Source organism: Orbicella faveolata, unplaced genomic scaffold (assembly GCF_042242905.1).
Source record: "Orbicella faveolata isolate gen_17 unplaced genomic scaffold, um_ofav_v1 contig_12, whole genome shotgun sequence".
In the NCBI taxonomy this organism is placed as follows: domain Eukaryota; kingdom Metazoa; phylum Cnidaria; class Anthozoa; order Scleractinia; family Merulinidae; genus Orbicella; species Orbicella faveolata.
Window position 1 is genome coordinate 18,343,038 of NW_028301539.1, and position 25,935 is coordinate 18,368,972.

The 25,935-nt window shown below is 39.4% G+C and overlaps 2 protein-coding genes across 3 annotated transcripts; both read right to left on the bottom strand.

The window, feature by feature from the left end:
- Positions 1-3,347: 3,347 nt before the first annotated feature.
- Positions 3,348-13,838, bottom strand: LOC110059678 (ammonium transporter Rh type B-like). Its single transcript, XM_089282655.1, has 9 exons — positions 13,483-13,838; positions 13,085-13,268; positions 10,143-10,438; positions 9,270-9,433; positions 8,902-9,039; positions 7,936-8,069; positions 6,565-6,746; positions 5,069-5,142; positions 3,348-4,531 (listed from the first exon to the last, which is right to left on the bottom strand). Exons 1-9 carry the CDS (start codon positions 13,646-13,648, stop codon positions 4,385-4,387), a joined length of 1,485 nt encoding a protein of 494 aa, XP_089138781.1. The 5' UTR covers positions 13,649-13,838; the 3' UTR covers positions 3,348-4,384.
- A 3,267-nt stretch (positions 13,839-17,105) lies between these two features.
- Positions 17,106-25,404, bottom strand: LOC110059579 (GDP-fucose protein O-fucosyltransferase 3-like). 2 transcript variants are annotated; one of them, XM_089282657.1, is made up of 3 exons: positions 25,102-25,404; positions 24,226-24,305; positions 17,106-19,942 (listed from the first exon to the last, which is right to left on the bottom strand). In XM_089282657.1, exon 3 carries the CDS (start codon positions 19,767-19,769, stop codon positions 18,453-18,455), a length of 1,317 nt encoding a protein of 438 aa, XP_089138783.1. In that variant the 5' UTR covers positions 19,770-19,942; positions 24,226-24,305; positions 25,102-25,404; the 3' UTR covers positions 17,106-18,452. The 2 variants fall into 2 exon arrangements, with proteins under 2 accessions (XP_089138783.1, XP_020621956.2); XM_020766297.2 differs by having other exon boundaries at positions 25,066-25,404.
- Between the last annotated feature and the right edge of the window lie 531 nt (positions 25,405-25,935).

A 25,935-nucleotide genomic window follows, 5' to 3' on the forward strand; every position in this document is an offset into this window, starting at 1 on the left:
GATGAAAGAGGCAAATGCTTATTTATAATGTTTTCTCTCATCCTAAGGCATAAACAACTTCAAAAGTATGGCCAAATTAAAAGGATTTACAGCTACACGTATTACCTTTCGGTCTGGTCGCGTAAGCTTGAAGCTTTAAAATCCGAGAGCATTAATTAAAATAGCTGTATATGGCACCACAGCTTCGAATAGCTTCCAATCTGCTACTAGGGAGGGAGGTTTTTCCCCATTATCGCAACTTCAAGATTTCATGCTAAATCTCTTAAGAAATACACACGCTTTTCCAGACGGCTTTTTACTAAAAAGAGAAAAAAATCCACAAGAAAAGGGGGCCCCAGGCACCGAGCACTCCCCTTCCCCTCGGGCTACTCCCCCGCTTTACCAAATTTTCCCAGCTAAGTGAGTCCAAATGAGAAGAAAAACTGACTTTATAACTAGATTTTGTTATAACCCTAGCAGCACGATTTTGTGAAGTTTCTCAATTAATGGATTATTCATACCACCCCAAACTGGGCAGCAAAAGTAAAAATGTGGCTCACTCAAAGGGAATTATTTATAAGTGAAGGTGAGTGTATACAAGTGAAGGTGAGTGAATACAAGTGAAGGTGAGTACGTACAAGTGAAGGTGAGTGCATACAAGTGAAGGTGAGTGCGTACACGTGAAGGAGAGTGCATACAAGTGAAGGTGAGTGTGTACAAGTGAAGGAATGTGCGTACAATTGAAGGTGAGTGTATACAAGTGAAGGCGAGTGACTACAAGTGAATGTGAGTGAATGCAAGTGAAAGTGAATGCATACAAGTGAAGGTGAGTGAATAAAAGTGAAAATGAGAGCTTACAAGTGAAGTTGAGTACATGCACGTGAAGGTGAGTGCTTACAAGTGAAGCCGAGTGCATACAAGTGAAGATGAATGCGTACAAGTGAAGAAAAGTGCGTACAAGCAAAGGTGAGTGAAGACAAGAGAAGGTGAGTGCATACAAGTGAAAGTGACTGCGTACAATTGAAGGTGAGTGCATACAAATGAAGGTGACTGAATACAAGTGAAGGTGATCGAGTGCCGTACAAATGAAGATAAGTGCGTAAAAGTGAAGGTGAGTGCATACGAGTGAAGGAAAGTGCGTAGAAGTGAAGGTGAGTGCATACAAGTGAAGGAAAGTGCGTACAAGTGAAGTTGAGTGCATACAAGTGAAGGTGAGTGCATACAAGTGAAGGAAAGTGCGTAGAAGTGAGGGTGATTGTGTGTAAGTAAAGGTGAGTGCATGTAAATGGAGATGAATGCGTACAAGTGAAGGTGAGTGCGTACAAGTGAATGTGAGTGCGTACAAGTGAATGTGAGTGCGGACAAGTGAAGGTGAGTGCGTAGAAGGGAAGGAAAGTGCGTACAAGTGAGGGAGAGTGTATACAAGTGAAGGTGAGTGCATGCAAGTGAAGAAAAGTGCGTACAAGTGAGGGACAGTGCATACAAGTGAAGGTGAGTGCATGCAAGTGAAGGAAAGTGCGTACAGGTGTAGGTGAGTGCATACAAGTGAAGGAGAGTTCATACGAGTGAAGGAAAGTGCGTACAGGTGTAGGTGAGTGCATACAGGTGAAAGAAAGTGCGTACAAGTGAAGGTGAGTGCATACAAGTGAAGGAAAGTGCGTACAAGTGAGGATGAGTGAATACGTGTGAACAAAAGTTAAGGAGAGTGAATAAATGTGAAGGCGAATGCATAAAGGTAAGGTAAAGGTCAATGAATACAAATGTATGGAAGTGTAGGTGAGTTGATCATTCTGCCATATTAGGATATACCATATATGGTATAAACATAAAGTGCTCTATATGCATGCTAGCATGAAGTATATACCCAAGTAGGCAAGTCTTTGTTCACAAGCACTCCGTTCAGTTCAAGCTACAAATCTGTCAACTCTGAATAATGAACGGGCGTGGCATGACAAGAGTGGCTGATGACAGTTTCCAGCTGTTATCGGCACTTTTACTTCGACGGATCATACTTCTCTTTTGCAAGCAACGCTACAATAATAGCATTAAACTAATGCCCAAACATTTGTCAAAAAAGATATGAAAATTTTCGTTACATTAAGTGACCTTGACAACCGTATGACTTGATGAAAACACCCTTAAAGTTAGATTTTGGTGCTTATAGTTCAAAAATGAGTTCACAAGAAAGGTTGCAAGCCCTAAAAGCTAACATAAAGGGTGTTTTTAAGGGTTATACTGCTGCTTTGATAAACATTCGTTACAAATATGACCATGACTTGCTCGTCAGTGATTGGACATTTGTCATTTATTTGATGCCATCAACTGAAAGAATGCTAGGTTTTATCCATCAAAAGATGAAGTGCTGAAAAATGCTGAAAACCTTTGACGTATGAGACTTTCTGTGTGACGTGAGAAACCCAAAGTTTTATTAAAAAGTCAACTTAAAAACGCGCTTCTTTCTCAATATTTCCGTTTTCTACTGTTAACACTGATTTAGACTAGTATTAGAATCTGTAATGAATAAAAACAATCTGGAATGAAAAAGTATTACTCTTTTACGAAACTACTCGACATCGACAACATTTTCAGGGGAAAATCTCACAAAGTTTCTGATTGTTAACTTATCAGAATGACTGGAAGCTACAAGCACAAAAAGGGCAAACCCTAGGGCGCATTTTGTAACTTTTCCTGTTCCAAACTTCTTATAGGGAGAAGTCTTGGGAATACAATTGGTTTAAGTGGCTTTGGATCCCTCCCGAAGATTTTTGTTCAACTTTCCCAAAAGCTGTATCTTATCACATAGCTCATCAAGTTTTGCACACATTGCAGACCTATAATATTTATTGCTTGAGCAAGGTCTGCAATGCGTGTAAATGGCTATGAAAAGGTTTCAACATAAGAAATGTTCCAGTGGTTACAGTTTTTCAGACAGACACTTTTTACCCTTTAGTCTTGCATGCAGTGATGGGAATATCCCTTTGCAGGAACCCCACCACACCCAACCCGGGGGTAACTTCCATATAAAAAAGACGAAGGTGCTTAGCGTACCTTTGAGGCATAAAAAATGGTTTTGGTTCCTCTTCGGGTGTCCAGCTTCAAAATGTCCACAGAGGGAGCTTTTACGGTACCTTTTATGGTACTGGGCTGAAAAATATGACACGAAAAAATGTGTTGTTTTAGAATTGGTACTTCTTGGGGGGTGAAAAGCATTTCAAGCCACGTTCTCAAAACAGGTTCTTAGAACCTCTTACGGGTTCTTTTTGAAATTTCCAATGATCACCCCCGACCCTTTTATATGGAAGTCCCCCTGGGACCCTTCACTCCTTCCCCTTATGTAGATGTTTCATGAAAAATGTGAGTTACCACTATTAGGCTGAGCATTTAATCAAGTTTACTTCAACCATTTGATTTTCAGTTACAAAATACTAAACGATTAAATCCTGCTATAAATATTATGTACGTTGACATGCCTGTCAGCATTAAATAGAGAATCTCAACTTCTCAAAGTGTGTATAAATTGCAGCCGTATGGGTTACAAGTGAAAACTATCCTTCCTCCTTTCTACTGGAAATCGTCCTGTCTTATTAATATTTCATTTGATGACTTGGGGGTAAAGCACAATGAAAGAGCCCTCTTTCCAGAGCCCCTCACCTATCCAACCCACTGAGGGGGTGTCATTCAAACCACATTAATGCTTATAGATTTCCAAAGTAAATAAGAGCTATAGTCCACATCAGCAAGTGTTTTATGCTCCTTTACAAGAAGGCAATGAAACAGCAGAGTGTTTGAGGTGGAAAACACAACATGGTGGTGTCATCCATCCACAACCCTTTAGCTCTTGGAGCAGACAAGTGCGGGCTGTAAATACACGATGAGCAAATAATCAATCAGTGATGAATACAATCCTGATGATGAGAAGATATTTGGCCACTTTTCCCAATGGTCACAAATATTGTGTTAAGAAGCGTCGCACTCCATTTACGAACAGAATTCTTTTAACAAAAACACACACAGGTCCTAGCTAATCCCTACAGGTATTCTCTTGTATTTTAAATGGCACCTCATTGACATCTGGATGCTGTACTTTAGCTGTAGAAGATTACAGCTGTTGCACCAAAACATCCATTTTCGTCTGAGCTCGAGCTCGAGCTAGTTAGTAATGACAATTTTTTATTATCTTTTTTAATTGTTATGCCTGACTACAATGATTCACCTTCTGACAGGATAAGAAATAAGTTTTGTATTGGCTTTCCTTGAATACAATTTAGAAAAGAAGAACAGTAATTGCATACAAAAATTTTCATTTTCAAAACTGTGTGAGATTTTCTGAATGCCTTTATAAATTTGTATTAAATACAAAAAGCACTTTTACAAAAAGTAATCTATTGTAAGAAGAGTTGATAATTTATTTGTCAGACAGCACCAATTCTGCCTGTTCTTCGGATTCATTTTCGGCCTCTGTTTGAACCAATGCATTCTGTCCTTTCTGAACCATGTCACTTGGTTTGGAGAGGAGAACTACTTCAGGAATACCACGAAAATCTCCAGGGACCTGCAGATAGACATAAATTGAACTGTAACATTTGCATTTCTTCATGTCTTCAGTTAAAGTTAGAAAAGAAAAAGTTCCACCTTGTGTCAAGTAAGCTAGAAAGCAGAGAGTGCAGTGAAAGGTATTTTTTTAAGCTTTGAATTAATGTTACTTTTTGACATTTTTTTCTTGTGAAACATGGCCTGCTAAAGCCATGAGTGACAACAAGCTTTCATACCATTTGCAAAACAAGAGTGGAGCTTTTCTTCTGATATAAATTATTTCTCTAGCTGTCCCTCTTATTACATTAAAAATTATGACCTGCCTTGTGTGAAATAACAACTATTATCAAATTATTATTACACTTATTTGTAATTACCGGTATTTATTGTCCAGTATCTTAAGAGTGCTGAGACTACAGAGAGTTATATAGCTCCTTTGCACATATTGCAGGCCTATACTACTTGATGCTTCAGCCAGCTCTGCAATGTGTGTAAATGGTTATGTTTCAACATTAGAAAATATTCATATTATTACAGTTGTCAGACAGACACTTACTTCCCAAAACTCTCCATCATCATAGAGTGCTTCTTCTCTCAAAGGATCAAAAAATGGCCGCTTTACTATAATACCTAAGGAAATGAATCACATGAGCTCTCTAAGAACAAGGTTCATTGTAATGGTGACCACATTCAAAATTATTCATTCAACGAGAACCAATGTTCATATGAATCATATCATTCAGCACCTTAACTAAAAACACTGGAGACCTTCCAGAGTTTCTTGCATCAGTTTTTCAAAGTCAGAGTATTTTACCATAGATGTTTCATCTTAAAGTGCCTATGAAGTAAAAAATAATTGCTGCTTATTTGAAAGGCTTTTCAAAGTAAAGAAGATTGGCCTTTCCCTTTTTGGAATATCTTTTTTCATTCTAGAGATATTTACATTTTTGTATTATGCAAATGAGGAAAGTGATGACGTCATGGGTGGTTTCACTTGAACAGTAAAACACTGATTCAAGAATATCTCTAGAAATATTGGAGCAGTGCTCTTCAAACTTGGCACCACAAATGTGCATCACAAAAGAAACAAAATGACACCTTCTGTGTTGTTGCCATGGCAACTCTTCTGGCTCCAGTCTCTTTCTGTGAAAAAACAAATATGCCAATTTGCAACCCTTTGAAAAGGGACAGAGGGTCTTGCTCGGAACACACATGATTCCCATACTGTCTTAACTCTCCCCATTAGATTGTTGGGAGTGGATGATCCTTGTTTAAGATAAAATCTGGTAATGTTAGTTTTAATTAAAACAGGACCAGTGGCATAACTGTTGTCATGGCAACGGCACGACGGGTGTCATTTTGTTTCTTTTGTGATATACATTTCTGGTGCCAAGTTTAAAGAACACTGCTTTAATATTTCTAGAGATATTCTTGATTGAGTGTTGAACTGTTTCAGTGGAACCACCTATGACATCATCACTTATAATACAAAAACGTGAATATCTCTAAAACGAAAAAAGGTATTCCAAAAAGGAAAATGCCATTCTTCTTTACTTTGAAAAGCCTTTCAAATCAGCAGCAATTACTTTTTACTTAATAGGCACTTTAAATCAAGTTGGTGACACCAGTTTTTTCTTGCATTTCAGACATAAGAAACCCGTTATCTGACTGGAACAAAAGTTTGCAAAAATTCTGTGTGCATTACAGTGACGATACTCAAACTGTGAACACTTGATATTTTTTTGTACATTTTTATTGCATTGTACTGTATATAGGTTTATGTGTGTCAATAAAGAATGTATTTTCACACAAAAAAAATTCTTAAGTCATAAAAAAAAGGTACAAAAAAAGGTCAAGTATTCACAGTTCAAGTGTCCTTACTGTAAAACATTTCCACGCGAATGTCTTTAAATTGTAGTTCTGTGAATTTGAAGGTCCCTCAAGACAATTTCCCCTAGTTGATGACTGTCTTAATTCTCATCAACTGCTGCTTGATGAAGTATTGAGAATGTAGCATTAATTTAGGTATTGATCACCCTAGAACTAGCTTACCAGTTAAGACTCCACCTAATATTGCCACTACTAGTGTAACTGCTAAAGCAGCAAACTGGAAACCTGCTTGTTGCCCTGCACTCCATCCCAGGCCATCCACAGCATCTGGGTCAAATTCAACCAACTCAAAGTACTGGGTACTATTGACAACAGGTGCCCTTGCTGGAAATATCTTGTACAGACTGAAAGAAAGAAAAATACAAAAACAGTAAGCTTATGATTGTGTTACAGGAGGTAGGTTTGACAAGTTACCATAACCAATTCCCAATACTTATTTGCACACATTTACATCCAAAAATTCAGAACAAGATTAAGGTAAACCAGGATAGGCATAAAATTTGAGATCAAAAAAAGTTGACAAGCATTTATAGTTTGGACAATGCCAAACTGTTTCCTAAAAACGCAGTGAAAAGGGCTATGAAATGACAGAAAAAATATCTTGGTTAATATTTTTTTAATTCCCTGCAGAATAGCAATAAATCAAATCACTTTATTCAAGTGTCATGATATTTTTGCACTACTGTGCAAATTGGGTCACTATATTGAGAAACAAAATATTGTAAACCCAGTTGAACCTCCCATAAGCGACCACCCAAAATGTCAAGTCTAGTTAGTCGCTTATGGGAGGTGGTCGCTTTAAAGACTTTAGACCACATTGAATCAAAATTTTGGCTCATTAGAAAATGGTAACTGCTGAGACTTACCCCATGCACCAATGCCAATGCAATGTTTTATTCTTATGAAAAGTCAATTTCAAATAAAAAATCTGATTCTTCCCATTGAGAAATTTCCGTTTCTTGTACTACCCAGGAATACAATAATATTAAAACACCTTATTATCTAATTTCCTCTCTATTATCTGTCAAGTGGTCACTTACGGGAGGTTAAAAACAAAAGAAAATTTCAAACTTTTAGTTTTAAAAGTGGTTGTGGTTGCTTACAAGAGGTGGTTGCTTACAAGAGGTTCCACATATAGTGATTTGTCTGGGAACCTTTTGGTATTTTGGAAAACTGGTCACTGAGAAGAGGTGGTTGCTTACAAAAGAGGTTTGACTGTAGAAATAAGAAACTATTTGTTAAAATCCCAACTGGTTAAAGCCTGATCAGTAGGCTATTTACGATGCACGGAGAAGTTGAATCCATGACCGCCAAACACAGATCACTCTAGTGCAGGGAGGAGGATTTGAACCCAGAATTACAATCTCATGCTCTAACCATTAGGCCAAGCCACCTGTTTAAATGATTGGATCTCAGACAACCAAGGCCCTAGGTAAGAAGTAAGTGAACTTGAAACCCATTGTATCTCGAGTTTAACACACTAAACCTCTACATCATGGCACGTTCTTACAATCTTCTCAAAGTGATGATTACCTTGTCTTGTACTTTTCATAGCTGGCAAGACTTGCAGAGATACTTCCTGCAATTGCTCCAAGGATCCCAGGGATTCCATGCAGGCTATTTACACCACACGTGTCATGAACTCGAAGCTTCCTTATCAACCAAGGCTGTAAAGAGGTTTACTTATTGATGAGATGGATACAAGGAGTTAAATTTATCCAGCAATAAATAATGCATTATATACGGTCAAACTCTTTTTAGTTACCCTTTCTGCTTAATAATTAAAGCATAGGACTGCTTAAAAGCATGGGACTGCTTTAAGCAGTGTTTTACCTGAAAATGAAAACTTAAATCTACATTCAAGGCCACTGGCCCATAAGGCTAGGAGAATTTCTGCTCTACATGGATGTGATGCAAGTCCCAGCATTAAACTTGCCAGTGCCAGTTTATACATCTGGTTGGAGAGAGGCATTGTGAGAGTAAAGTGCCTTGCCTAAGACCACAGCGCAATGTCCCAGACAAGGGCTGGAAACTGATCACTTGATCTACGGTGCAGCAATTAGGCAACTGGCAACCACACCTCACATAGGTAATAACAGGGGCAGACTTAGAGGGGGGAAGGGGTGAACCAAAAAATAAAAAAAAACTAAAATAAGATTGTGAATATTATGGCAGAAATAAGGCAAACACTCTGGACAGGTAGCTCATTGTAGTAATGTTTACTTTGCCGCATTGCTAGTATTTCTGGTGTAACAGGTTTTAGTTTGGTTCAAATTGCAACATTTTGGGGGTATGCCACATTGATTCTGCAACCCCAAGGTACAAGCCACCCCCCTTGAAAAATCCTGGATCGCTCCTGAAGAATAGTAGATTATCATGCTTATTCATAAGGTGAATACAAATACCTTACAAAAAATCATTATTGAAACACAAAGACTGCAAATATGGTGCCTTCTTTTCTACTACAAACTATCAGAGATTACAACTTCTGTATTGTACCTGGACATACTTGAAGCTGGTGGTACTCATAGCTCCACTTACAAACCCAATCAGGGCTGCACCCCATGGCTGAATTATCATGGGTGCAATTGTACCCACTGCCACACCCCCTGCTAGGCTTGCATTTTGGAGATGAACCTGTGAAGATATAGTAAGGGGTAAATTACTTTAGTTAACACTTTAAATATATTAATGTTACAGAGAGTCTTGACAGAGTCTCAAATTTTAGAGCATAAATGTATGACAGTTGCACTTCAAAAAAAAAAAGGTTTATCTCTTGATTCTTGGATTCTACTATTCTATATTCTGACCTGTGTTTCTACAACAAATGTAATGTGAGAAACAAGGGCAAGCCTGTTAGTACCCACCATACTGAGTTTTGAGCCCTTCGTCATGAAAGATGAAAATGCACAGGTTGTTACACAACTTGTTATGATTGCGTAGTATGTGTTCACAATGGCTCTGTTTCTTGACACTCCCTCAACAAGCACAGCATTAAAACTTGGCCAGCACACCCATAAGACAATTGTTCCTTGGCAGAAATTGCAAAATTTCATTAATAATTCAAAAGGAATGGATCTAATGAAATGCACTATTCAAGCCACATGAATATATGGTAAACTCCCATACAGAACACACATTCTGTAACTTTAATACAGAATTAGAATTAATATGTGAAATTAAAATACAGAATGGGACCAGTTGATTAAATTGTTTTATTTCATTTAATTGCTTACTCAAGGGAGGTGCTTAATTGAGGGGCAGGGGAGGCGCTTTGTTAATTTTTCTCAAATCATGGCGAGACATAATCATTTTTAAATACATCATCTGCACGTAAACAACAACACAAGCTGTTTATCTATATAAAAAGATGATCCTAAAGTTTAACTCCCAGCACCGTTAGTATTTCAAATTTGTAATTTTTTTTTTTAACTTAACATGTTCTCAAACTGAAACAAGAAATTGTAGAATGCAACTTAGAAAAAAAGAACCGATGTTTCCTGTACTGTAAAGATGTAAATTACTAATGACTGTGTAAAAAAAGGCCGGACAAAAGTGAAACTATACATCCTTTGTTGTCTAATTACTTGTCCACAAAATGGGGGGAGGGGAGGGGGCACTTATTTGAGGGCTGGGGGGATGGTTGTTTTAAATTTTGGCTGATAGGAGGGGCACTTATTAAAAGGGGCCACTTATTCGAGGCGGGGCACTTATTTGAGGATACACAGTAATTAACTCACCTAGTGTTGCAAAAAGGTCAGAGGTATATCTTGAAGTCTCTTTATCATGAGCCACAATTTTGCGAGTGTACAAAACCCGTGACACCCCCAAACCAAAGAAGGCACCAAATGTATGAACATATATAGAGCTACCAGCATCCATCACATGGAAAAATTTGGTGCCGATTGCTCTGTTAACTGAGTAAAGAACCACTTCGATAAACGATATAACAAGTAGTTGATGATGGCTTGTTTTACCAAGCAAAGCTCCAAAGGTGATTGTCACAGCAACTGCAGCTAAGTCTCCCTTGATCATACTAAAAGAAAAACAATTACAAAAAGATAACTTAACACAACACAATGATCACTGATGTTTTTTTTATTAAACATTTCTTAATGTAATTAAGGATCCACCCTAAAGTAGTAAATACCAAATAAAATTCTGCATCCTGACATTTTTTCAATTTCCAGCTTCCTCAGGTTCAAATAATCCAGAACCCCCCTCCAACCAAGAGAGTTGGAAACAAAGTACAAAAACATCAATTCCCAACTGGAGTCAACCTCATGACCGCTTTATAGTCAGATCATTCCATGGTCTGATCATTCCACTGAAAAGTCAGATCACTCCACAAAAAAGTAAGATCATTCCATAGATCCTATTGATAAATGGCTGCCAATTAAAAATTCTTCCGTAATAAAATTAGCCCAACTAACCTCGCTTTTGAGTTGATAATTCAAAAGAATTTTTACTCTCAAACGAGGTTGACTGGGCTTATTTAAATGCATACAAAAGAATTTTAAATTGGCAGCCATTTATCAATAGGGTCTATAGTATGGTCAGATCACTCCGCTTATGGAGAGTCAAGATTACATTCTTACTCAGTGAAAATTAATATGTAAATGGCATTTAGACTGATCATGTAAACATAGATTCAATCTATTTTGTTGACAATTTATTGCCTTGAATAATTGTGTGAACAGCACTTCGCCATGTTTGCAGCAAAATCAACACAATTGATAAAGTGTATTATGTTCTATCAATCATTATTCTGATTTATCATGTGAGTAGTGCTCAGAAACTACACTCAAATTACATTCATGGAGTGTTCAATCTATTAACTATTTTGAAGAATTTTCCTCTAACTATTTACGAATGGAGTGCTCTGATTTTTTTTTAGAACAATTCCATCATCATCATTTATTTGCCACCATAAAATAAAGTATATACAAGTAAAACAGTCTTGATAAGGACAATGAGACCTCTGACAAACCACCAGGCAAAAGCTATGGCCACCTTTAGCTTTATGTATGCAGCATGACCAATTCGGCATTATGTCGTTAAAAAAAATTTAATCGTCTTAAGTTTTTTCATCTGTTCTTAGAATGATCTGACAGGTTCCGATACCCCATGATGTTAGGCTTCTGTACCCAGGTGTGATGTCAGTGTTTGCAAACATTCCCCAAAGTCAGTAATCTAGAGTCCCAGGTTGCACTGAGTGAACTTGAGACAAAGCACATAAAAATAAGCATCCAGCTTGAGTATATATGTATGTATACTTAATTCCCCATTCCCCATTAGGGCTTTTCAGGACCAATGTAAACAAACAATGATAAACAAATATTCAAATAAACATAACTAGGTTAAGAATCCCAACTGGCAGGAGGCAGACCAGTTAGCTATTTACAAGCACAGCCCAGAAGTTGAACACAGGGCTACCAAGAACAACATCAGCTAGCAGTCAGAACGAGATTTAAACCCGGTACCTACGGATTTCAAATCCGGTGCTCTAAACCACTCGGCCATGCTGCCTCCACTTGGCCACACTGCCTCCACCTTATGACCTTCTGTACCCAGGTACAGGAGTGTTTAAAACACAAAAATGATGGTGAAATGATGAATGGCACCACAGGCAACAGTCGTCCTGTCAGAGTCAATATCTGTAGGGGTTATCACTTACTACTATTGAAAGCTGACCACTGTCGAGTCAGTGATGTTAGGATAGCCTAAGTGCTATATTTAGGCAAACTGGATCACCATTTAGGCTAACTGTAGTGCTATTTTGTTATACATGTATATGGGCAGGTACAGGTGTGTTTAAAACACAAAAGTCAAGGCAAAATGATGAAATGGCGCTACAGGTAAGAGTCATCCCGTCAGAATCACTGTCTGTAGTTGGGTTAACCCTTACTGTTATTGAGAGCTATCCACTGTCGAGTCAGTGATATTAAGGTAACCCAAGTGCTATTTAGGCTAACTGGACCACTATTTAGGCTGACCATGTGCCATTTCATCATTTTGCCATTTCGTGTTTGATGTCAATGTCTGAAAACATGAGCAGGAGCAGGAACAGCCCTTCTCATTCTCCAAGGTCAATGATCTAGAATTCCGAGCCCAAAAAAAACACACAAAGTACAAAAATTTAGCTTCCAAATGGAGCCAATCCTGAAACCTTCTTTACCCCAGGTACAACGTTTGTTTGATGTCAGTGTTTGGAAACAGTTTTATCAGAACACAGCTTATATGCAGGAGCAGCCCTTCTTGTTCCCCAAGGTCAATAATCTAGAACCCAAAACCCAAACGGAATGGGTTTGAGACAAAGTACAAAAAATTAGCACCCAGCTGGAGTCGATCCCAAGACCTTCTGTACCAAAGTACAATGCTTGTTTGATGAACAAGTATTATCAGAGTACAGCTTGTATGCAACAGCACCCCTTGCCACTCTCCAAGGTCAATGATCTAGAACCCCCACTGAGTGGGTTTGAGATGAAGTACAAAAAAATTCACATGTACGATGTTTGTATCATGTCAAAGTATAACTTTTGTATGTGATATGATGGTCCTTCCCTCTCCCTCAAGGTCAAATAATCAAGGGTCCCCTACCGAGAGCATTTGAGACAAACAATTTTTAATAGTTGAAAGGTACACAAGATCACCTTATCTCGAGAAAATTATATAGGCTTACCTTTGTAATCCGAGAGGAATTTTGTTGTGTTTCATTTCAAAAAATCCTTGCATGATCGTGGACCATTCGATAACCAGAGCGGAAATAAGAAAATTATATCCCAAGGAACTAAATCCATATTTCTTCAGAAATGTCAGAAGAAGGCCAAACCCGATAAAAAGCATGAAATGGAGTCCTTCGAACACTGAAATAAAACACAAACAGTCTTTCATTGAAAGATAAAGAAAAATAAATGGTGAATACCTTATTTACGCTAAATAAAGATTAATTTAATAACGCTTGATTGTTTTGTATGCAAGTGACAAATCTTTCCTTTGTTAGTAAGACTATGAGACATAATCGTGACGGAAACTGAAAATATTGGACCTTCAACAAACTCGGCAATCGGTATCGCTTACCAGAATAGTTACTCTCGATCTTTATCCCATGTTCGGCCTGTTCTGGCAGTCCTGTAAGGAGATCGTCGCTGTAGCCCACAAAAACTACGAACAAAATTATCAGCAATCCTTGAAGAAGAAGTAACAGGCCGGCAAATTTTCCGGTGCCTACGCTTTGATCTGCCATTCCCGCCTTCTTTTCGGGCTAACAAAAACTTCTGAACAGCTCTACTTGTTGTACAAGATATCGCTCCATGGGGAATAATCTAATTTCACACTCGCTCGATTATTTCTCTTCCTGACGAAGGACCAGCGGTAATACATGACAAAGGCACTTCAGCAAGCACGAGCCAGCCTCAAGCCGAGTCACCTCGAGTCACGAGAGCGCCGTTACGCATACAGTACGGTGGGGAATGGGCCATGGGGTATCTAATAGGGTTTTTTTTTTGGTAGAATACCCAATACCATTAAGATATCAAATCTCTACAGCATATGCTGTCCGCAACCCGCCCCTCCCCCGCTCCCCCACCAACTGCCCCGTTTGAGTGTGCCAACTGCTTTGCAGTCAGTTAGGAAATTAAATATTGTGATTGTGAAAGAGTATCATGAGATCGAGTTGACAGTGATGTTTTTCTCTTCGTTGTCAACAGCCCACTTCGAAGCGAACCAAGAAGAAGGAGAAAAAAAATAATCATGCCATTCGTCTGTCACTTTATAAGCATACAATGGTTTCTTTCTTACTGTAATCGATGGAATGTTCCACTGACTTTTTCACAGGAGAAAATTATAGGAAAGAGAAATCGGACAATCTGCCGGAACACGTCGTTCTGTTCCGTTTCGAAAGCTAACTCATAGGGCAATCTACAACTTCGAAACAGATTTCCGGAAATTTGATTAATCCATGTGACTTTCATCCGAAATGGGCCAAATAATAAGCTTCGCGGGAGGGGGGGGGGGGGGTTGAGGGGGGAGAATTTTACTCAAAATTGTTTTCCCCATGCTGTGCACTTGGCCGATCTCAAAATTACGGGCTGACCTTCTCCGTGAATTTTTCTTGAACTCGAACTTGAACATAATTGCTTCCATCACTTTTACTACAATATAGATTTCTTGTAAATATTTGTTTCAGTTACAAGCACATTTCTGGCTCTTTTCCCAAGAGATTCCAGCCAAACTGAACGGCACAAAACTTCATTTGAAGATGGAAACTAACTCCCCCTGTCATTTTGAGGCCAATAGCTTAGTTGGACATGCGCACAAGGCAAATTTATACCCCTTCAAGCTTTTCTTATTTTCTTTTGCCTTTTGTTCTCTTATTTTCTCTTTCCTTCTTTTGTGTTATTTTAATCGGCCTTTTAGTTGCCTTTGTTTTTCTCGGAAACGTCAAGGAATATGGTCATTGAGTCTGATTAGAGACGAAAACTTTGTACGTTTTTTATGTCTATCTCTTTTATAATTCGTGCTGTTATACTCTTTTAGGCAGCACTTAAAGGTTTTTGTTCTCCGTTTATCATCAGCTGATGATCAATTTAATCTCCTTATAAGAGAGCTTTAAGGTGATGGTGTTACATGTGACTAGTATAAGCACCACTCTCCTTGAAAGCCTGTTTTAGCCGGTTTGAGAGTCAATGTGTCATTCACTATTGAAAATAAACCGCGAAAATGCAACTAAATCTGCTTCATTTGAGTGGAATAAACTCTGAAAACTGACAGTGAGAAATAGATTTTAATTGCTCGCAACAACTCTTCTAGAAAGCGCGACCTTGCGAACTAGGTATTCGATTAAGCAAGATAACAAGTGAAAAACAAAGCTGAAAACCGCAATACAAAAATGACCAAAAAAGGCATGGTGTACGCTTGACAGAATTTGACTAGTGTCCCGTGCTTGACTCGGGCTTCAGATTGAGTGGAGCGGGTCCACGCGTGCACGCAACACGCGTGTTACGATTGAACTCGCCCTGAGTCTGCAGGAGGCTAATCGTCTCAGGAATTCTCAGATGGTAAGATTAAATTCCACGAATATAGCTACAAAGTGAAGGAAAGACGAAATAATGTCTATCCTTCATCGAACAATCTAGAAGGATAGATTGCAAAAATTGCAGCCTACGTCATGGGGATCATAGAAAAGCCAGCATCCTGGCAAGCATAAATATCCTTTATGATCTGAACTGACTAAATGCCCGGTTCAAAATTAACAGTAATTACCAAACGGGAAAGCATCATAATCAATGGCTCCTCTTTTTCTCGGCCATTCTCACACATGAGCAAAAATTCACGAAGTTCTGAAAGTTTCCTAAGAATTCCAGTACTTGTTATTAAATAAGAGAGAAATGTCTATTTTTGGAAGAGATATGGGTTGCCTAAATGCTACCGTCTAACACAGTCTCCAAACAGCAAAACTGCCATTTATAACTTTTTAAATATGTTCACTTAAGGTTTTACCAATTTTTGTGTATCGTTAGGTAATAGACCAATTTCTATATATTAAAATTCAGCCTAACACAATAGACCTCAGCACGAAGCTCTCGGGAATAAACCCCACAAACTCTGTAGTTATTCCCCAGAGCCTCGTGTTGAGGTTTATTGTTTTAAGCTGAATTTTAGCATATCGAAATTGGTCTATTATAGTAACAGCCCCGCTCTATGGACACTTAATATATACACTCACTTATTACGGACAGCCTTGTTTGTCTCGACCAAAACCTCATGTGTTCTCTCAATTTCATTAGCCTGCGTATTATGGACACAGGTTAATGGGTACAATGGACACTTTTTTACGATCTGACTGGCGCATTCTCATACAAAGCTTAAGTTGACCTGGCTTTACGGACTCTGGGTTCCCTGTGTACTGTGTATTTCAATTTGTCACAAATATATGCTGATTCTCTCGGCATCCTGTAATAATATGAAAGCTTTCTCTGGGGTAATGCAATTTTATTTAAGTCGCAGACTATCAGGTAAATGATTAAGGCTGGTTTTCACTAGCGACGGAGTCGTAGTCGGAGTCGTAGTCGGAGTCGTAATCAGAGGCACAGAGTGATACGATCTGATGAAAATCAAACCGACGTAGTCGTGGCAGAATAACGATTCCGCTCATGGCTCCGTTACTTATGATCTAGTGAAAACTACATTGTCGGAATCGGAAGCAGAAGCGGAAGAATAAACAAATCACAGTGTTCTGTCGCTTCTGCTTCCGACTCCAACAATCTAGTTATCACTGGATCATGAGCGACGGAGACGTAAACGGAATCAGAAGAAATGGAAACGTTCTGATTTTTCCGACTTTGATTCCGTCGAGCTTATGCATGACTCCGCTTACGACTCCGATTTTCGATTTTCACAAGGTCATAAGCGCTCTTACGACTCCGTCGCTAGTGAAAACCAGCCTTATACAGGATTGCGACACTACACTCAAGGCCACACGCGACAACAACTTACATTTTTATAATAGTTTCGAGCACGGCTTAAGAACAATTTTAATAAAAATTGGCTCACACTAGCAATGTAGAAGTTAAAAATTGGAGCGGATTTGACGAGATTCCTCTCTCTGTAGCATGAAGCCACCATAAATATTGCTACCGTATAACCCCCCCCCCCCCCCCCCTCTCCCCACGCGCGGTATTGAGCAGACTAAGAACAGTGAATTCTCGTGAAAGATGTTTATTACAAAAATAAATCTCCTTAAAAAGAAAAAAGTAATTTAAACTAGCCGAACTAATTAAACCTTTCCCCAACTAAGAGTTCAACACTACTTTGCAACCTGAGGTCTGAATTGTATATTTACAACAAAAACTGAAACCTTTTACCATGACATCTAGTTCTCTGGAGCCCAGTCTGGTAATCAAGTCTAGCTATGTTGCAGGAACATGTACCCTTTGTGGCAAATCCGCACAAACTTTCCCATTCGTGTTTTAAGGTGGCTTACTACAGTTTTGATGGATTATAACAGCCCAACTTCTAACTCTTTTGAAAAATGTTCCAAGATGTTTTTCCTTTCTCTATTTACTGTTTACTTAAGTCTTTTACCATTCTATGTGAAACTTGAACAATTAAACGTCAACAAATGGCCAAAATGAACGACCGAGTACCTAAGGAGAGACTGGGCACTAGTAGGTTAAATCACGTTTTTCTCAAAATCTACCCGTATGATCCCACCTCAAAATTTCAGGAATAAGAAATTGGCTCTGATTCAACATGCATGCAAAGTAAAATAAAAATCTGTAAGACAGATTTTTCGCAAACTAAGAAAATGCGATATATTAAAACTAGCTCAAAATCTGTCTTACAGATTTTTATTTTACTTTGCATGAATGTTAAATCAGAGCCAATTACTTATTTTTGAAATTTTTAGGTGGGGTCATACGGGTAGACTTTGAGAAAAACGTGATTTAATCTACTAGTGCCCAGTCTCTCCTTGGATACTCGGTCGTTCATTTTGGCCATGTGTTGACGTTTAATTGTTCAAGTTTCACATAGAATGGTAAAAGACTTAAGTAAACAGTAAATAGAGAAAGGAAAAACATCTTGGAACATTTTTCAAAAGAGTTAGAAGTTGGGCTGTCATAATCCATCAAAACTGTAGTAAGCCACCTTAATTCCAATCAGTATAAAAGCGCAAGCCCTCTGTGGGATGGCAAGTCAGCTTTTGCTATCAGTGTTGCTACAAGCAACCTATCTCGTACCCGTGTGGGCGAGTCTTCAGGTTACTCGTTCAGCAGTAAGTTCCAGAGGTCAGCTGACGAAGAGGCCTGAAGATCCATGATGTTGCTAAGCAACACCTTTGCCGCAAACCGCAGACTCAATAGTCAAGGTAGGTACCAGTTCCCTTCTAGGCCCAGACTACAGACTGTTCTCCTTTAGATAACGTTTCATGACCAAACATGAACAAATGTTGCCAAACTATGAAGAATGAAACCAGAAACCTAGTTAATTAAGTATATATAACCTAATTAAAGAAAAATTGCTAAACCCATCGTCTGTTTTTAAGTAATTTATGACACTAGTATTGCTACAACAAACAATACAAAACCACCATAAATAATTATGCTATAATAATCCGTGAAAACAGTGTTAGGATCTTGTAGGCCCCATTCCTCGTACCTGCGCGGAGGGCAATAGTCTAGCTTGAGCCCGCGATGAAGCTTTCCTTTCGCCAGCGCCATGCATACCTGGCAGAAAAGCGGGTATCGTGGCTTCCACCAACGTCCGATGGCTGTGTTTGAAATGTCTCCTAAACCCTTCCATTTCCACTCTAAATACCTGTTATATGCAGTCTCGTTACTACTAAGATAATCTATATAAGCAGCTAATTCTTTTGGGTTTTTAAAATCGCTAACTTTTATGATGGAGTTCTTGAGATTTCCTGGCAAAAATTCGTCCACTTTGTCGGTACCCATAAATATCGGAACCGAACCAGTGGTGAGTGCATGGTAGAGCCTGTCGTCTATGAAGTAATCGCAATCCTGGTTCATGAAAACCAAAGAGAATTTGTAGTGCCGTGACAGTAAGAGCTTGTGGTCTTTGAAGACATAGCGATTGTTAATTTTACCATATAGTCCTATCAACCCCTCCTTGTTCTTCAAGCATGCGCCGAACGAGTCCACTTGAGTGTATTTCATGAGTTGCCGCATGTACTCCGTCCTGACGGGTTCACACTTGGAAAAGATGGCTAAGATACCGCCCTGTCGCTTGTGGAATGGTATGGGCGGATCTAACTCAGGCATAGGGTAAATAGGAGCTGGAAAATCCGAGTCCAAACGATAGCTTACGAGCAGGTTAAACTGTGACATAATCCGTGAATCATACAGCGATGGTGTGTACACTGGATTCTCGTTCGTTTGAAGAATCCATGGCGCTAAATTTTCAATCGGAGGAAGATTTGAAATGTCCGGCGGTCTGGCATGAACAACAAACGCGCTGGCTTCCGCGGCACGTGACTGATCGCTGGAGAGTTCACATGGGACGGGACATTCCCCGGGTTTACCCGCATAGAAAAACGGCCAGAAATGCGTATGATTGACGGCCGTCTTTTGAACGGGCACTTTGTGTCCTCTCACTCCAGACCAGTAAATTATCAGTCGTTTCCTCTGAGGTTTAGGAAAGTCTTGTTCATTCCACTCGACGTAGCTATTCGAATTCTCAGCCGGTGGCTTTTCTCCACCTGCCCGTAGACGGACAGGTTTTCGAGTTCGCGCTGCTTCATCGTTGTAAAAGTGGACTACAAACAACACGGTCCTTATCACAATCATTATAAAACATCCTAATAAAAGTGCTCTCCGTTTAGACGTGGGTCGCAACCAGACCATCATGCTGTCGTTAACGGTTCTTCTCAGCCGCTGTGCCTTGCTTTAATGTGATCACCCACTTTCCGATTCCTAACTCGCCGTGCTGTAAAAGTGAGGCTGGTGGCAAGCAGTCAAGCGATCAACAAGCATTCCCTCGCCATGAGATCATTCTCCGTCATTCTGCCATTTGCTCGGGACTGTATGATGGCGTGAAAATAAAGAAAGTAATTGCCAAATCCGTTAATAGGGAACTCCCCAAAAATGGAAACGTTTGAGCACTAGATTACAATCACACGGTAAAAAACAAGGTTTAGTCCCCAGAAATAGCAAATTAGTTAGCTGGAAGGGCAACAAATCAGTGTAGCATAAAAATAGACAAATAATTTTTGACGTATTTTATCCCACTGACAGAACGACAGATAAACAATATTGTGTAGCCGGCTACAATAAACAACTGTCCGTAAGTGAACACACCATGAAACTTGAATGCTGCTGTTTTTCTTTCTGTGACAGATTTTCGTTTGCCGTAAAAGAAACCCCACAGGCCAGGTCGCTACCGATGATCTTGTTCGTTTGCTGGTCTTTTCGGTTTTACCTCAAATCAAGGCCACAAGATACCGTGACCTTTTTAAATCAAGAGGAGTATCTGTACTGAAATCGTTTGCAAAACTCAGCCCGTGGGATCGAGGACTTGAATATGTCATCCTTATTTTAAAGGCCCTGAAAATTTCCAATAAGAAGAGTTCGCCGAAACAACCAAATAAAATCAGTCCAAGCCAGCCATCAACGCATATTCCCTTTCTCCAAAAGCCGGTAAACAATAATTCAGAAATCTCCAGTTAGACACACATAGGAACTGTAAACGATACGGAACGCAAACTTTCCACGGAGCTTTTAAAGGATTTGAATTTAATGATGCATTTCATTGACAAATTTGCGCCGGGTACCTGCAAATGGTAACAAAGCGACCGGTTGCGCTGTTTGCAGTAAGATCTGTGTGAAGCTTTGTGTTTTGTTCTTTAAATGAACAATAATCCCTCTTCATGCCAACAGATTCATTTTTGTTGATGCAAGACTGTTTCTAAAGCAAATTGAAAACAATTCAGCGAGATCAGTCGGATCAGAAGATGACGTCACGGGCACATACGTCGAAGGCACATAGGCACAGCGGATCTCGAGAAAATGTGGCAGCACGGATAAACAAAACATCCATTTGCTGCGAAAACTGCACAGATATTTCTCTGCTCGCGAACACGCTCTGTTTCCCCACAGCGCTTATTAAAGTCAATGCAATTCTTTTAGCTGTATAAAATCTTGCCAGTTTGTTCAAAACATTCAGCTCTATTCATATTATATGAACTGAGGTATCAATGTAAGTATTCGCGACAAAAAAACGCCGAAAGACTGGGGGTGTCTCTTGGAGTATATCGCTTGTGGAATCTCCTCGGACAACTCCTATCTTTGATTGTGTCGCGTGACCTGTTTAGACCAATCACACGCAACTGTCCACAAAAATTCATAGTTTGTAAAATGAAATGCTTCCTTGCTTTGAATAGCTTTTTACGTCCCGTCCACACTACGCCGGAGAAATTTGAAAACGGCGATTTCACTTTAAAAACTCATCAATTGTTTTCCGTCCACACTACGCCGGAGAAATTGAAAAACGCAACGATCACCGGTCATTTTGGATTTGTGTTTCAGGAAGACTCGAGCAGGGAATATGTCACCGTTTTCGAAAAGCTCCGTTTTCAAAATGTTTTCCGCCCACACTAAAATGCAAACCCGGCGTTTTCAAATTCCTCCGGTTTGAAGGGCGTTTTCGAAAAGCTCCGTTTTCGTGAAGGCCAATTAGTGTGGACTGTAGCTATGGGCCTAACCGTACTTGAGAAATAAACCTGCGTTTTCAATTTTGTCCGGCACTGTGCGGACGGGGCCTCCACTACCACGAAATCTAGCGCTGATGACTTTCAGTTCGGCAGAATTTCACTCTAGCTCCTACTCCAGATCGTTTACAATAGGACAGTATAACCACGCCTTTTAGATTTCTGTGCTAGATCTGTGTGTATCTTCCTTAATTTTCAAAATGGTTCTTTTCGTTGTTGAAATATTAGCAGTACAATGAGGTTACTTAAGTTAATGGAACATTTCTAGTAGTTTCCGGGCCAAAATTCGTATATCATCTTCATTGTTGATTCATTTCCCTAAGACGCGTTTCATGTTCATTACGCGCTGATGCTCTAGAATAAGCCAATCAGAGCGCGCATTAACATTGAGGGTCTCGAGGAAACAAAACTCACTGTTCCCCTTAGGCCCAGTCATTAAGTGCTTATTGCTTTAGATGATCTATAACCATGTGTGGTTATGGCTTCACACAGCTGTAAAAAAAAAAAAAGAAGATATTGCTAAGACAGGGCTCGAGACTAACGGTAGCCAACTAGTCACAGACTAGTAAAAATTCCATTTTGTCTAATGGTTTTTGCGCTTCGCAAACCATTTTGGCTAGTAAAAATGAAAATTCGTGCGCACTGGAGGCCCAGAGGCCAGAGGAGACCAATTAAAAGTTAATTTCAAATTTTTCACAAAACGAAATCCAGTCAAAGCGTGCAGAATTTAAAGCATCGGCTGCGATAAATATCATATATAATTTATTGGCCCAAACAAGAACTTTAAATTACAAAAATGCGAAAGAATGATTGACTTTTTTGTTTGTTTTTTCCCTTAGTAAAAAGCGACGAACGACAAACGAACTGCTTGCTTGATAAGTCATGCGTGAAATCATGTAGAATCTAGGGATCCAATCTCGTTCCCAGAGTCTTCGTTCCCCTTGACCAGCGGTCGGAAAACGAGAGCTCTGGGAGCAACCATTTTGAAATAACCGAATTCCGGTGATTCTGCCCATCGGGTTTCACTGCGCCGTCTGCGTCTATGGCGCACGCCTGAAATGGTTGCTCCCAGAGCTCTCGTTTTCCTACCGCTGGTCAAGGGGAACGAAGACTCTGGGAACGAGATTGCTAGGGATCATGTTTCGTGCGCGCAGCATCCGGAGGTCACCTACGCTTTCAAAAAATTAAACAATTCGCAGTTGTTCGAAAATTTGAATGATGCCTATATAATATCGATGCCTATTTTTGCAACTTGTAAATAAAGTTAAGATGGAAGGAAATGTTGTGTTCATGAGAAATCGTGAATCGGCATTTTGAAAGAAAGGAATGTTTTTCGGCGAGTTGCGAAGTTCTGTGGGAATTTCTCACGGAAGCGAAAACTTCGGTTTTCGTTGTTGAGCGACGCCTATAATTATAACATCGATGCCTATGTTTGTAAATGTGTGCGTCTGGCTAGTGAAAAATTTGTTTTGGCTAGTGAATCAAACCTGTCACTAGCCACTGGGTTGGCAAGCTGAAAAGTTAGTCTCGAGCCCCGCTAAGATGAAGGTTAAGCCGTTGACGGGTCGTGTAAACTGAACGTGTGCATGGCACAAAACATCGCATAACGTGGGAGAAAATTTTGGTTGAGCTAAACGCTGGACATTCATATGCAAACACTCACTGAAGTCCTTGACAGGTATTGTTGAAGTTGTATTTGAGCAGACATCCTTTTAAGGATGGTTCAAACAACAGTCATTTTATATTTTATACGCAGAAAGCTGCAATTCGGCGATTCTATATTTCTTCCTTAAATTTCATTTATTAATAAGCAGTGGTGTCTTTACAAGTGAACTTTCGCAGAGATTATCAAGAGCACACCTGTAAGTAACGTCCTGTGATCCGAAACCTTTTGCCATGTAAGTAAATGACTGGCTCCGCGGGAAACAGGGAGTTTTGTTTCCCCTCAAACTCAATTGAGGGTCTCGGGGAAACAAAAATCACTGTTTTCCGCGGGGCCAGTCATTAAGTACTTATTATTATATGGCTTGTGTTTGAAACCGATATAACGCGCGCTCGACTGATTGGTTAATTCTAGGGCATTATTCTCACCGTAATGCCCGCAGGCTGATAGCGCGCCTGCAAAAAACAAAGCAAAAAGTAATTTAAAAAACTGTTGCTTTTTTCCTGAAAATTGTAGCTTCTAAAAACGATGAGAGACGACGACGATGAGGAACATCCTGAGAGTGAATGCTATTACTCCTACGAGCTACAATTTTTTTTTTCCGACTTCTCGAAGGACAGTGTCAAGGAGTTTCACGTTGTCATCAAAAACACACCAGAACACGCATTGCTGGGTGCAGTTTGTACTGATCTCTCATTTCTTTCTCTTTAACCGTCACATAGGGGTCTATAGCATACGATAAACGCTGGCCTGACAAAACTTCTCAGTAATAAATCGAAATATGAAGCGAACTGTTAAAAAGAACTTGGAAAAATGATTTAAATTATTACTGAAAATAGGATGGCAAAATCATCAAAAATAAACGAAATTAACTCGGATGAGATAAAGGCCTTTTTCCCTATGTTATATTAAGAAATAACAAAAAATGACATACCCTGTGGTGTAGAATTTTGATTTTTCTCTAGTCCTCTGCCTCCGCTTTTATTTCAGCTGTACGACGTTTGCAAATGACTTCTAGAAGGGTAAAGTTTCAGTTATTAAAAGGATGACTAGTTGTACAACAGAGATCAGGGGCGGATCCAGGATTTTTCTCAGGAGGGGTTGCACCACTAACGAATGGCGTGAATGACTGGTGAGGTAAACAAATTTTAAAAACCAATACGAAGAAAAAGGGTTCATCTCATGTAGGGGGAGAGGGGGCGGGGGGGGGGGGGGGCTGCGCACTCCCTGCACCCTCGCCCTAGATCCGCCCAGGACATACTGAGATAATATTTGACTTCGACAGCTGGAGACCTTACCGAGTTACAGGGTATTTACCCAACGAAGTCGGTGAGCCCCATAAAATAATTCATTAACTGACCGGAGGAAAATGTAAAAAAAATCTTTGGTCAAGAACATTTTCGACCAAACGTCTTTAAATATGTGAGGTACAAAAAAACTCTGAAGACGGAAAGAACTTAAAATTTTGTAAATATCGATTAAAAGATAAGAATATCCCAAATTGAAAGATCTGTTCACGATGTCTTGAATTTCCTATCTTCTGAGGACACAATTCAAAAATCTGTGGATAAAATCAGTAGTGTATTGGGAAATATCTCTAGGTGTAACCTTATTGAGGACATTGAAATTAACGCTACACAAAATTAACACTTCTTGACGAGATATTTAGCGTTAAATTCATGCGATAATGGTGGAACTCAGTTATAGCAAACTCCTAAGGACCACTCAGTTCCTAAGAATAGCGGGTAGATAGATATTAACAGCATTTACTTACATGGCAAAAGGTTTCAGATCACCGGATGCTACTTACAGGTGTGCTCTTGATAATCCCTGCGAAAGTTCACTTGTACAGACGACAACACCCAGTTTATTAATAAATGAAATTTAGGGAAGAAATATAGAATCGATGAATCGCCTCTTTCTTCTTATAAAATGTGAAATGACTTTTATTTGAACCATCCTTTAAAGGATGTCTGCCCAAATATAACTTCAACAGTACCTGTCAAGGACTCCAGCGAGTGTTTGCATTTGAATGTCCAGCGTTTAGCTCAACCAAATTTTTCTCCCACGTCGTTCAATATTTTGTACCACATGTTCAGTTCACACAACCCGTCAACGGCTTAATTAACCTTCATCCAAGCACTATCCTTTGTTATTTTTACAGCTGTTTCAAGCCATAGCCATGTAGGGTTATAGATTAAATATATAAAACAATAAACACTTAATGACGGGCCCTAAGGGAAACAGTGAGTTTTGTTTCCCCGAGACCCTCAATGTTCCCCGAGGCGAAGCTGAGGCGAACATTGAGGTCGAGGGGAAGAAAAACTCACTGTTTCCCGTGGGGTCAGTCATTAAGCATTTTGTAATAACTCCCAACTCAAAAATAGAAAAAAAACTGAAGCGAATTTTCATATATTCAAAATTTTCATATTTAGTTTTCATATTTTCTTTTTACAAGACATACCATGAAGGCTCAAGAAAAGAGCCATTTCCTCTTTGTCGGTTGGAGGAATATAGGTGTGCGAGATTTGTTCAGAAAGCAAATATAATTTACAAATCTTTGCTTAGTAGTCGTCTTTTTTCTGACATCTCATTTGGAAGATCAAATGTGTAATTGACACTGCATATTTTGTGCTGCGTGTGT